Here is a 14,692-nt window from a genome sequence, read left to right as displayed (position 1 = left end):
TGGGTAGCTGTAGTTTTTGTTGATCGCCCGAGTGCATGAATATCCTGATTCACATAAGGTTACATATTATACGATGTAAATTAAATCTCACCCGGAACGTCAGGTAGTGGATGTACCCCAGTTCATAAATAAATGAGCCTACCAAATATGTGGCCTATTTGCATCATTGGGAGAAGCCAACAGCACGTCAAGCAAATACACCGGACCCAACCGTTTTCCTCAGTAGCTACTGTGGAAGTCGCAACAATATGATTAACTTTTTTTTTTTTTTTTATGAGAAAACTTTTATTTTGGAGAACACAGGGTTAGACCTGGTTCATTTGTGTGAGTCTTCTTTTCCTGTCTGCACAATCACAAACAGATACAGCGTTGTTTGAGTGTACGTGTGAGTGAATGTACATCTTTCCCACTTAGGTGAAAAAGATGACGGGTCTCCATGACGGGTCAGGGGTCCACTGAACCCTTACTGATTGTTTTAGGGGTGGAGCAAGAGGTGTGTCCAATCCAGAAGAGTTAGTCATGTTACTTCTGCCAAAAGGGGGATTGGCAAAGGAGCACTTTGCCTTTCTTTTATCTTTATACACACACACACACACACAACTCCAACTAAAGATGATTTAACTTGCTTTGAGACAGTCCATGTTTTCTTCCAAATCCAGCACAATTTTGTGAGCCAGAAGAAACGGCACTTTGGATCCTAAAGAGACGTTTCTATGCTACACAGATGGCGAGTTGTAGGGTCTCACTAGCAGATAGATAGCTCACTCTGAAACTCATCTGCTTCCCACACGGGACATATTGGTTCACATCCACCCTTAGTCAATCTGAAAACTACCTTTAATGCTCTCCTGTCAGAGCTGTGGTTTTCACTTCTCTTTAGGTCCTAATGGGACGTTTCTACCCTACATAACCAGCTAGTTGTAGATAGATAGCTCACTCAGAAGCTCATCTGCTTCCCATATGGGACAAGTTGGTTCACACCCACCCTCAGTCAATATGAAAGCCATATTTAAAGCTCTCCCATTAGAGCAGTGGTTTTCCCTTGCCTCTTTGGGTCTTAAAGGGCTGTTTCTATGCTACATAGACGGCAAGTTGTAGAGCTTAACTAGCAGATAGATAGCTCACTCAGAAGCTCATCTGCTCCCCATATGAAACACATTGGTTCACATCCACCCTCAGCCAACATGAGAACTATCTTCAATGCTCTCCTGTCAGGGAGGCATTTTCACTTGTCTCTTTGTTCTCTAAAGGGATGTTTCTACAATACATAGAAAGTGAGTTGTAGAGCTTCCCTAGCAGATAGCTCACTTAGAAGCTCATCTGCTCCCCATATGGGACATGTTGGTTCACATCTACCCTCAGAGGGTAGATGTAAAATAGAGCAACTAGCAGGTCTACATAGAACAGTAGACCTAGATAGAAATAGGAGGCAGGTACAAGAAGCTTGACATAGAAGAGTGATCAGGGTACAGATAGAAATAAGAGGTAGGGTAGGTACAGATAGGTTTGTATAGAACAGGAAGCAGTGCACTGACAGAAATAGAAGGGCGGATAGAGAATGGAGCAGTAATAAGAGGATAGAAAGAAATAGGAAGGAGGTACAGATGGATAGAACTAGATGTAGAAGAGAGCTGCAATCAGGTAGAATAGAAATTGTAGACAGGGTAGGCTGTTCCTCTTTGTGTTCTCCACTTCTCCTGTCTGTCCCTTTCAGCTTCCCCCTTCACCTCTATTCCTGGCTCCATCCACTTCTCCTGGCTTGTCTCCCTCATCCTTCAGCTTCTATCACCCCCTTTATCCTGACTGCCTCAGTCTCCCATGTCCTGTCTCCCCCTCCACTGTTCCCTCCCTCTTCCCCAGTCTCCCTCAGCTTCTCCTCTCACCTTCTTGTCCAGCCCCACCTCAACTAACCCTGCCTTGTTTCCCTCTCTGTTTTCTATCCTGCCCTCCCTCTTACCCACATTCTCAGCTTCTCCTATCACCTTCTTGTCCTGCCACCCCCAGCTTACCCTCTTGTCTCCCACACTTTTTCTATTGTGCCCTCACTCTTCCCCACTCTCCCTCATCTTCCCCTGTAACCTTCTTTTCCTGGCCTCCTCAGCTTCCCCTGTCTTGTCTCCCCCTCTGCTATCTACTGCTCCCTCCACTTCTCCTATTTTGTTGTCCTGGCTTCCTATCTCCTCTCTGCTGTCTTCAAGCAAGCAGTTCTTCTCTACATCAAGCTGCTTTGCCTACTGTTGTACTCTATTGTAGAGCTAGCTGTACCCTAGTTAGAACCAAGTGTAGCTACTATGCTCTACAATGGAAGTGAACCCAGGTGAACCCATATGGGGGCAGACAAGCTTCTAAGTGAGCTATCTATCTACTGGGGGAACTCTACAATTCACTGGCTAAGTAGTGCAAAAAGACATCTCTCTGATGGTCCACCATAAAAGAAACTTATCAGGCCCTTGGACAGGAGTCAAACCACGAACCAGCAGGTACTTTCATTATAAGTTAAGTTATCTTAAAAACCTAAACAATTCTTTCTGACATGTAATACCTATACTGGCATAATATTGATTGGTTCCTTTCAGTTCGTTTCTCTGAAGAAGTAAGAAAATTAAATTATGGAACCAGGTAGAACCAGTAAGAACCAGGTAAAAAAACAGGTGGAATCAGGTGGAACTAGGTAGTACCAAATGGAACCAGGTGAAACTAGGTAGAATTCAGTGGAATCAGGGAGAACCAGGTTAAATTAGGTTTAATCAGGTGGAATCTGTTAGAACCATGTGTAACCAGGTAGAACCAGGTGGATTCAGGTAGAACCAGTTTAAATTAGGTTCAGTCACGTGGAATCTGTTAGAACCATGTGTAACCGGGTAGAACCAGGTAAAAACCAGGTGGAATCAAGTTGAACCAGATGGGACCATGTAGTACCAAGTAGATCCAGGTGGAATCTGGTAAAACCAGGTGGAACCAGGTGGAACCAAGTGAAATGAGGCAGAATTGAGTAAAATCAGGTATAACTAGGTTAAATTAGGTTGAATCAGGTGGAATCAGAACCACGTGTAACCAGGTATAACCAGATAAAAACCAGGTGGAATCAGGTAGAGCCAGGTTAAATTAGGTTCAATCTGGTAGAACCATGTGTAACCAGGTGGAATCAAGTGGAACCAGATAGTACCAAGTAGAACCAGGTAAACACATCAGTGTTCCTCTAACATGATACTGTTAAAGGTAAGCAGACTTTAAAGAATTCATTCATTATCTGTGCTGCTTTGTCCAGTTCAGGGTCTCGGGGAAACTGGAGTCATTCATTCATTATCCGAACTGCTTAGTCCAATGAAGGGTCGCGGGTAGCTGGAGTCAATCCCAACAATTGTCAGGTGAGAGGTAGGTACACTTGGACACCAGTAAATGGCAGGGCCAACAAACAACAAACTATTCATTCCTGGGGAGAATGCAACACAGGCTACTGTCCAAACTACCCTCTACCAAGGCTTGAACTAGCAACCTTTATGCTGTGAAGGGAGTGGGGCTAACAACTAAGCCCCTGTGCAACCTAACATGATGGCATGTTTGTATGAACTGGTAAATGGACTGTACTTATACAGCTCTTTTCTAGTCATAAGTTGACCACTTCTATATTTCATGTCACGCACACTCATACTATTGTTAATTTTAAAAAAAACAAAAAACATGTTTTACTCATCACATGTACTATACATGCTAGAGTATATGTCATAGTGTAGCATGTGGTTGAGGGACCAATGTGACTCCTGACTGAGTAGCTCAGTGGTTTGAAGACTAAGCATACACACCTGTAGTGTGTGTGGCTGTGAGATCAAATCTTCTAATGGTTATACTTTACAATGTTGGATGGCAAATGAAAGAGTAACAGATCCTTCATAGACTAACTGTGTTAGAGGATAGTTCAGGCTGATGAAGAGCTGGTTCAAGTTATACAAGCTGCAGGTTCAACTCCCTGTTAGGGTGTTGTCCATGTGCTTCTATCTTTATCACTTTGACCAGTGGACCTTAAAAGTGATGTGTTGAATTATAAGGTTTGAACCTAGACCATCCAAACCACAGAGCTTCCTCCTACTAGCCTGAGCTACTCCTCATGATACATCTAACCTTCACTATGAAGAGTTTCACTCTGTTTTTAATTTGCTTGTTTGAAAGATCAAGAAACTTAGAAATGCAAGGGTCGTTCACACAAGGAAGACACCCTTTCAGAGAGTTGAACCTGCAGCTTGTAGAACTTCAGCCAGTCCTTTATCACCCTGAGCTATCCTCTCACACAATGAAGGTGTCTTTTGAGCATCTCTTACTCTTTCATTTGCCATCTAAATTTCTAAAGTCTTACCTTTAGAAGAGTCGACCTTATGGGCACAAACACTGCAGGTGTACAGCCTCAGTCATTTAACTGCTGAGCTACTCAGTCAGACATAATGTCTGTCCATCTGGGATGTTTTCTTCTTTCAGGTTAGTCATGGTCTTATTTTTACTGGCAAGCAAACTCTTGCTATAAGTACCTACCCTACCAGATGGAGAAATGCTCAACCTCCATCACTGACTACTCATCACCTCTTCTCTTCCCTGCACTACCTGAAAAATGTTGATGGAGGTCCGCACAGACTCCTGCATCCTGAGTCCTTTTTGCCATAGCATCAATGGTATTCAGCTGAGTGTGAGGCTGCAGGATGACAATGGACATGAACCACAGAGTCCTACACAGGAAGCAGATGAGGTTCTGAGTGAGCTATCTATCTGCTGTTGCAGTGCTGCGAAACACTGGCAGTGTAGTGTAGAAATGTCCCTTTAGGACACACAAAGACAAGCGACGAACCACATAAAAGCAGCGTTTCTGGTCTGGAATTGAACCAGTGGGGATTCAGGTTTCAGCAACAGAAAGCATTTGAACTTGCCACTGCCCGAGTGATGACTGCTTTTCATGTTTTCTTTTTTGCCTGTTGACCGATAAACATAAACATGCAAGCTACTCATTAATGTATTATTGTTAAGTGTTATTAGGAGAAACATACAGACCATGCTAGTCTCACAGCTGCAATTCATAAAATAACATTTTACTGACAACAAAACCAAACTAGTCAAGTCAAATCAAACTTTATTTATAAAGCACTTTTCATACAATATATTGTAGCACAAAGTGCTTTACTGCGGTGGAAGACAGGTGTTAACGTGTTTCAAAAACAGGCTGCTTATAAGAAAACTGCAAGAAGAAAATGCTGCATTTTCACTATCACAAAAGAAATGCTCAGATGTTATCAAAGTTTCTACATGTTTGATTTCTTTATCAGATATATACTCTAGTGACTCTATATTTAAATCAGCAAGTTGTTTTTTAACATAAAAAGCCAAAAAATCTTTGTAAAAGACTACAGATGAAGCTCCTGTTTAGAACATGTAAGAAAATGAATAACGTTGCTCCATCGGCCACGAGGAAAAAGATTCCTGAAATCATAAAGGCTCCATTTCTGACATCAAATGTCACACATCCAAAAGCACAGAGCCTTCTTTGGTATTCTTAGTGGTCCACCATTGGTCCTATGGTCATGAACATGTTGCAGGTTGTATGACACATGACGATCCAACTTCTCCACTCAAGTCATGGTACAACAGGTGAAATTATCATGGAAAATGCTATTAACAACTCAAATTGACTGAGGACTGGTGCAAATTACTCTCCACCATAATGTGAACATCATAGTGTGTATAATCCCAAGAAAATGTTATCTCCAATAGTGGGTCAGTCATGTGCTTTCTCTGCTTTATGGCTTGTGTTTCTGTATGAAGGCCTGAATGCCATCTTGCCCATCTGTCAGAGCCAGGTTGTCCACTATCACCTTGGAGGTAGTAACATATGCTGCACCTCTACCTTGAGCCATTTGTCTTCAGAGGAAATGAAGCAAAGAAAAACACAGGAAGGAAAATTTACTGTTCATTCAAATTTCATGAACACTTTCACTAAAAGAACAATATCATTAGATTACCAATTTTCTAAATAATTTCTTAGAGCAGGGGTATTTGCCTATATCATAAAGGCGCATTAACATTCAAAAACAACTGAAACTACCATAAAATTAAAAACTTAGCACTTTTTAAACAGTGAGCTGTCCTCCACGATCCCACCTTAATGATTTCTTCCATAAATACAGAATACGAAATAACTTCTTTTGCTTTAATTTCCAACTTGGGTCCACCTTTTCCGCAACACTACCAACACAGGCAGTGAAGTCTTTGTTATGTTTTGCAGAATTGTGTTAATCTGTACATACGATTCAGATGTAAACCTTTATGTAAATTGATTAAATTTAGGGATGCTCACAATTATTTATTCATGGTGTTTAATACTGCGATTAGTTTTAAAGTCAAGTAATCATGACACCCCTAAACTAATCTGATGTGCCCTGGTTACGTTGACTGAAGCTGGAATGTTTTTCAGTAATATAAAAAAGTAGTGTACATTTTTGTTTCTAAAATCAATAATAATAAACTGTTGGAGAATAAATAAATTTCCTCTGAATTTTAACTGTCAAAAAAAATGGAACAAACAACAGTTTGAGAGTACAATTGCAAAAAGTTCTATTCAATTCCATTCCATTCTATTTTATTCATTTAGTCTCATTTTGTTTTTTCTACCCTCCCCACAATATTCCCTATGTTAAAATACAAAGAATGAATCCCACAATATTTGTTGCAAAGAACTGGGCCAAGTTCTCCAACTCATCTGAAAAATAGAGTTAAACTAAGTGTGAAATTGCTCCTCAAAGAACTGAGTCTTCAGTTTCCTCTAAAAAGTAGATAAGCACTCTGCAGATCGGACAAAGTTTGGCAGGTCGTTCCACCACCGTGGAATAACAGAGGAGAAGAGTCTTGCCAGTGATTTAATCCCATGTAGTGGTGGTAACGTGGTGTCTTTCACTGGTAGAGCGTAGCTGTTGAGAGGGTGTGTAACTGTGGAGCAAGGAGTGAAGGTAAACAGGAGCTGTCTGAGTTATTGTTTCATAAGCAAAGCTTTAAATTTGATGTGCTCTATGACCGGAAGCTGGTGAAGTGTGATTAGCAGCGGAGTAACGAGCTCTGCTTAGGGTTGGTCGAAGACCAGACGTTGCATTCTGAATCATCTGCAGAGGTTTAACTGAGCATTCAGGCAGACCTACCAGTAGGGCACTGCAGTAATTAAGGCATGAAATGACCAGAGCCTGAACCAAAAACTGTGTTCTATCAGATACAGTCTGATTCTCTTGATGTTGTAGAGAGCGAATTGGCAAGTACGGGCTACTGAGGCAACATGGTCCTTTATGGTCAACTGGTTGTCCACCATGACACCGAGATTCAGGGCAGCAGACATAGGCACAAGTGTGGTAGAATGGAGCTTCACATTTACAGTATTTGGGGAGAGGAAGAGTCGACTGAACAGACGATAAGCTCTGTTTTGGACAGATTTAGCTGAGGGTGGTGAGCTTTCATTCCTGCAGAGACATCAGCAAGACTTACTGATATTCTCACTGAGAATGTTGTGTTGTCTGGTGAGAAGGAGAGAAAAAGCTGAATGTCATTCATGCAACAGTAGTAGGAGAATCCATGAGACCCTATAACTGTGCCAAATAAGGGGGTGTACAGAGAAATGAGAAGAGAGCTAAGCACCGATCACTGAGACGCCTCTGTTTTCAACTCATGAGATCAGGACACTTCTTCTCAGGATACTCTAAAAGATCTTCCTGTGAGGTAGGATGCGAACCACTAGTAGGTAGATCCAGAAATGCCAAGCTCAGAGACTGTGGAGAGGAGAATCTGATGGTTGAATGTGCCAAAAGCTGCAGGCAGGTCTAGCAGTGTCAAGACTGAGGACTGACCAGTGGATCTGGCAAGTCGTACAAAATCAGTAAAAGTCAAGAGAGCAGTTTCAGTGGAATGGCCATTCCTGAAGTCAGACTGAAATGACTTTTGATATTGTCATATCAGACACAAATGCATTAATGGTCATCTCAAGCTCTTGTTTAGACGCCATGGATCTGAGTTTAGAAATATTACACAGCTGAAAAAAACATTTTTAACCCACCGCCTTGAATGAGATGAATCCTCTCATGACATGGCCTTTTCCCTAGATTTCTCAGCTTGGTTTTGGCTGAGATGCTCAGGTTGTTTAAGCATTGTTTAATGTTGGGAATTTCACTGTCTCAAGCAACAAGTAGCTTAGCCTTATCAGTATTATGTTGGCGATTGTTATCACTTAACCACTTTTACTTTTGATAAACAGTTGAGTAAGGAGCTCAATTTGTGAGTTTCAGATGTTTTAAATGAACCATACAACTGGAAATCATCAGCAAATAATTGATGCATACTTGACACTTTTTTTTAAATTAAAATATATTCTACTTATGTGAGTTATAGTTGTCTTTTTTGTTGTTAGTGTAGTTTTTTTTTTTTTTTTTTTTTTTTTTTTGCGTTTTTAGCTTCTTTTTTAAACTTTTGCCTGAATAAGTTCCATGGTAACTGGATTTCTGAATTTAAATGTATTGTTTAGTTGTCCTATGATGTAAATTAACCTTTAGGTGCACATTTTATATTGGTTGTAATCTCTTGTCCTGAATGGGCTTCCATAAAACTAGGGTGATGGAGGTAATTTCTTCAGGTGATTATCTTAATGAGCAGAATCTGGTTGAAGTGTTGAGTTAACCAGCAGTTCAACACCAGAATCATGAACTTTTACCGCCATTTTTCTACCATAACAATCCAACAGCAGCGAGCCTGTTATACCAACACAAACCCACCAGATGAGCTTCAGCAGGTGTTCAAACAGGTACATTTTTCAGGTGACTTTGTAGTCTGTGTCAATTTCTCCCAAATGGATCAGATTTAAGCTGCAAGATTCTGCATTGACCTTAATGGAAAATACTTATAAAATAAATTAAATAGTTTATTTTAAATGATTATTGGCCTCACCAGACATTCACTCTTATGAATGTTTGTACTAGTCTTATTTTGCCGTAAAAGCTTGTGGATTAAAAGACGGCATCATTCTTGCTTTTACGCCTGTTAATATTGACAATAAAGACACATCAAATCGATCTATCAGAAATCAGGCAAAGCACATATTCATTTGACAACACTGCTACCTTGTGTTTACAACATAGAACTGCCCTTTGAAATGGGTGCAGTCCTCAATTTTAATTGCAAATAATACACACTTCACAATCATTCATTCTTTCGCGGGGGGGGGGGGGGGGGGGGGGGGGGGGGGGGATTGGGTATCTTCTCACTCCCCTATTTCTGGGTCTTTGCCTGGGGAGTTCAGGCGGGGGAAAAGTACTATCCAATAGGCCTAGATCTGGCCTGGCTTGGCTGGGGGGAAGTGCTGCTGGCTTTGGGGGATGCTATGTTGGCTGCATCTGGGGGTGGCTGGATTTTGGGGCTCTCTGTTCCCACACCTGCTAGGTGCGTCTGCCCGGGGGACATAGGGAGAATGCACTGTGATGTCTGTTTTCGAGCATGAGTGGGAGTGAATGTGGGAGGTGTGGATGGAGAGCATGGGAGTGTGCGGGGGCTAGAGGGTGGGGATGTGCGTGGATGGAGTGGGTGGGGATATGCATGGTGGAGGTGGTGTGGGTATGAATGGGGGGTGTCCATGGGTGTTTTGTGGTTGACTAAGGCTCGCCGCAATGTGGCCTCCTTGGGCTGCTCTTTTGGGGGCGGGGGTGGGAAAAGGGGGGTTGGAGTGGGGGGTGGCTCAAGGTGGGTGTGGTGAGGGTGTGCTTTGGGAGGTGTGGGACGTTGGAGATTGGCGTGGGCTGAGGGGGGCCCGGGGGTAGGGCATTGTGGTCTCTGGTGTCCCTTCAATCTATCAAGTATAAAAGAAATCCAAAGAAAAACCTTTTTTGAAGTGATGAAAACTGTGCAGAGAGAAATAATTTCTTGAAGATTAAAAAGAAGACAGAGATGGTAAGTTGTATTGTGCGTATTAGGTAAAATGTCTGATGAGGGAGTGGAACCCCTGGCATTTAGAGCCAAAGTCCTGTCTCATCACCACTAGGTGGCCTGTCATGCACATACATGAGTGGAAAAACTAAAAGCTCTTCTATTGAGATGAGGATGCATTCCACAATGGTGCATGTGGGGATATAGTTGGAAAATAGTAAATGTCTGACTAAAACATTGTGAAGAGCTAAAGATGATAATAAAAAATGCTTTGCAGAAATAAATATTAAACTTAAACTAAAACACACCGCCACAGTATGATGAATGAACCACCCTATACATAAACATCTGTGGATACGAGTGTCCTTTTAACAAAGGAAACTGCAGCAGCATATTCAGCAGCTAGCATACGTGTAGCATTCTTTACAATCTCAGAAAGCATAAAGAAATATAACTTCAAACTTAAGTGCTGACTGCAGCACTCAACTGGAAGCAATGAGTGCAGTCATGCAACCTCACACAGTACTATTGGAAGAAACTTCGATAAAAAGTAAAGTAAGTTTCCTTCTTACAGTTGTTTTTGTTTATGCAGCGTTTCCCTTCTTACAGTTGTTTTTGTTTATGCAGCGTTTCCCTTCTTACAGTTGTTTTTGTTTATGCAGCGTTTCCCTTCTTACAGTTGTTTTTGTTTATGCAGCGTTTCCCTTCTTACAGTTGTTTTTGTTTATGCAGCGTTTCCTTCTTGCTCTTTTTATTTTTGCAACATTTTCTTCTTAAATTGGTTTCCTATATGTAGCGTGTTTTTATTTATGAAGCATGTTTGCACCTTTTTTGTTTAATTTCATCCAGTTTTATGTTGTTTGTGTGTAGCCATATGAGAAATAAGCTGTCAAACCTGCAAAAGTAAAACTGTAAGTCAACTTTTAACTTACTGTGAATGTAACAAGAAAACCATGGATGTAATAGAAAGCAAAAGTCAAAGCATCTCACTGAAACATATGGGGAACACTTGATATGTTTATTGTGACTCCACCTTTGCATGTGGATGAGGAAGTGAACTGAACAGATGGGAGACAAAAATATTTCCTGCTTAATACACCTTTAGGAAAATATTAGACATAAAACATGTGAAATTTACAATAAAGAAGAAAGACAGTTTGAACTTGGAGATCTACTGGGACAAAAGCTAACCAGGATGAACAAATATAGTTACTTTTTAGATGAAAATATCAATGAATGAATTAATAGGAAAAACATGTGTATGCTTCCTTTTAGCTTTTTATGACAATAATGTGGATCAATCAGATTAATTAACCCTTTAGGTGGCAAAGTTGTAAAATTGTACAACCACCTGGCCAAATCTTCAAAAGAGAGTTTAGTCCTATGACTTCTTTCCACCACTAAATTGCAGACACGATTTCTCATTGACCGTTAAATTTTTTTAAACGCTGGCACTTAAAGGGGTTAATTTAATTTAACATATATTGATAAAACTACAAAATTGTCAGTTGACAACACATTAAAGAGATTTGATCCTTAGTTGATTTGATTTAGTTTACACTTTCTGCATGCTTCTACTTGCTATTTTTATTCTGCTCTTGGAAGAAGTCGTTGCAGGCGACAGTCAGGGCAGCCACCAACACAACAAACTCGTTGAAATCCACCTCATTGTCCTTGTTTGAGTCAAGGTCGTTCATGATTTTCTCCACCAGCATCGGATCTTTCTGAGACTGTAAAACAACCAGTGAAGAGCAGGAATTAAAACACTGTAGATCAAGGTGGCTCACAACAGAAATGCAGAGCGGAGAGCTAGCTGCAGAATGACCCATGTAGAAGATAACGTACAACATTTTCTGCTTTCTGCTATTTGCTTCAAGACAGAACAAGACTGGCTTTCTTTTCCACCTTTTAAACCTCAGGGGCAGCATACTTGTTTGGCCAAAGATTAAAATTTAAATTCAAGGACTGTGGTCATTGTAGGAACAAATTGTGAAGCACTTCCAAAAAGAATTAGTGCTTCTAAGATGATTGGTGCTCAACAAGTTTTTTTTTCTACACAAACACTGTATTACTTTGTTTGCTGGAACGACACTTTTTAATTAAAAGCTGTCAAAGTGATTGAAACTCTTAATATTGGGCAAGGGTGGGGAATCAAATAAAAGAAAAAAAAATCAAATATCGGGATTCTTTGCTTCACAATTTTGAATTTTTTTTTTCAAATAAAAAATAATCCATTATAAAATTTTCATTCTTATTGTTTTTATTTGTTTTGTTTTTTTACTTGTCTTTTTGGACATTATAGCAGCAGAATGATGGTCTGGCTACTGTGTTGTTTTTTCCTAAGTGAAATCAAGATACATGACTATCAAACTAAGTTTTGTGCATTTCTTTTGCTTGTTTTTTTTTTTTACCTGCCTTGGGGCTGTACAGATATTGACACTTTGTATTACTGCATCATCTATCATCTATCCCGATTAAATAAATAAATCAATAAATAAATGAACAAGGTAAAATATCAAAGTTGGCAAAAAGTGATGGTTAATGTCATTCTGTAGCTGCATCTATTCTCAGATGTGACAATAGCTTGGGGGGATGTGATGACATCACAGGCATGTCTATATTTGGAAGTGATATGGGCCAGTGATGATGATGGTGTGTGAGCACCTGAGGCTTCCCATTAGCATGAGGAAGGTCAAGCAAAACAGAGAAAGACAACCGCATGGCATCGGAGGTTTAAGACCTCAGTTGCTTTGAGGATGTGTTGGTCTCAATCACTCCGGAGTCAGCCTTTCCACGCTGCTATCACACAGACTCAGAACCTGGACTTATCTCAAATGACCTTATTAATCTCCTCCTCCACATCCTTTATTTCTCAACATGCTATGATGTGAGAGCCATGAGCAGTTACTCTCTGACAGCAAGATAGCGATCAGTAAAAAAAATCTATTTCCTCTCACAAGGTCAGAATACTAAATCATCTGAAAACACCCTTTAATTTGACCTTTGAGTGAATAAAGCAAAAGCAAAGATGCAGAGAAACTTCTAACCAAATGTATCAGATTTAAGTGCATGACATGCATCCAGACATTGTAGCTGGAATATTAAAAATGTTTATGTTACCGTGAGGAAGTCAGTGAGCTCACTGTTCAAAAGCTGCTTCAGCTCGCCTTTGTTGAGCTTGTGTTTATCTCCATCGTTTCCAGAATAGTTGTAGAAAACTGTTATCAGTGCATCCATGGCACCTTCAAGCTGGCTTGGCATTCTGCGAGAGGGATGAAAACTGTTGCAGCTTTCTGAAAACCAAAGAAAAAAGAAACAAAAGTTTCTAAACTGTAAAACAGCACTTACACAAAGTAATTATCCTGAAATGAGACAAGTGTTCTCACCTGGTTGGAGTCCTGTACAAGTGTGATGGAAGATGCTGCAGCTCAGCTTGTTATTAGGAAATGAAAAGAAACTAAGTGGGCCATCCTCTATCTTTGTGGAGATAATTAATTCCACAGGTGAAAAGCCCATGGTAACGGTCTTCTTTTCCACATTTTAATCAGTGTTAAGTGAAAAACAAAACATGCTCTGATGCAGCCGTGGAGACCTCGAGGGTATTCATCAGGACCTGAGCCACAAACGGGCCTTCACAGGTGCGTCTGCCTCATTTACATCCCTGAAGTAACTGTAGGAGGATGGGTTAAGACCTGTCTTTGAGGAAGACAGTCGCTAAGGGTGGCACATTTTCTCATCTTCTATGTCTGGCTTTTAATCATTTTAAAAATTCAGTACAATGACTCATGTATATATATATATATATATATATATATATATATATATATATATACATATATATATATATATGTATATATATATATGCATTACATGGTTTTGATGCACAACACATACATTAAAACCGGACACATGCTGTCCTTGATGTACTTTTTTGCTAAAGCCAACAGATCTGAATCAGCTGATTAACATGTTGCTATGGCAACACCCTTAACAGAATAATATGACAGTGAATGTAACTTGCTGAGCTACGTGTGTATATATCTAAAGATAATTGCAAATTGTTGGCATTGGTATACATATATCTTATTTATTTTATGTTATTCGATCAAATAAGCAAAGAAAATCTACTTGTCTCACAGGATAAATGTTAATCACTTTTCTTGTTAACAAACAAGGGAAACATTTACACTCTCCCAGTTTAACTCAGACTGGACTCTGGGGAGAGGCTTTTTTTTTAACTCATGAGAAATAAAGCTGCTGATGACATATGGATGTCATCATGGTAATTTCTTATTTAAACTAGCTTGGGGCTGTGTATTTTTTTCTTGTACTTGTAATACACAGCAACTTTTGCTCTCATATCAAGCTAGTCTGAGCTCACTGTAAATATCAACATTTCTTGTATTAGAATATTTTAGTGGATGTAATTTGGTATTAATACTAAAAGTTACATGTAGTTTCAAGTGCAAAAGCTGTAAAAGTGAATGTAGTTAATTGGAATCAATGTAAGTAAGGAAAGTACCATAATCACCATAAGAAAAATGGTGATGGTGGTAGCGGGGGTGTTGCCCAGGGCTGTCGACCGCTATCTGTCCTCATTTTGACCCCAAATGAAATCTTTTGTTTTCATATAGATTTATTTACTAAATAATTTGTAAATGATGGAGTGTGTTCAGTACTGTGGTCTGTCTGAAAGATGTGACAAAGAACTGAAAGATACTCTAAAAAGGGATAAACTGGTAGTTATTTTCACCTCAGAGGTATG

General features: G+C 40.0%; 1 protein-coding gene across 1 annotated transcript; it reads right to left on the bottom strand.

The window, feature by feature from the left end:
* Positions 1–11,501: 11,501 nt before the first annotated feature.
* Positions 11,502–13,188, bottom strand: s100z (S100 calcium binding protein Z; the record flags this gene model as incomplete). Its single annotated transcript, XM_079256958.1, has 2 exons — positions 11,502–11,657; positions 13,048–13,188. 2 exons carry the CDS (start codon positions 13,186–13,188, stop codon positions 11,502–11,504), a joined length of 297 nt encoding a protein of 98 aa, XP_079113084.1.
* Positions 13,189–14,692: the final 1,504 nt, after the last annotated feature.

The sequence above is a fragment of the Telmatherina bonti genome, assembly GCF_933228915.1.
Source record: "Telmatherina bonti genome assembly, chromosome: 17".
NCBI lineage: Eukaryota > Metazoa > Chordata > Actinopteri > Atheriniformes > Telmatherinidae > Telmatherina > Telmatherina bonti.
The sequence above is the reverse complement of the archived record's forward strand: the minus strand, read 5'-3'. Positions and strand labels throughout refer to the sequence as shown.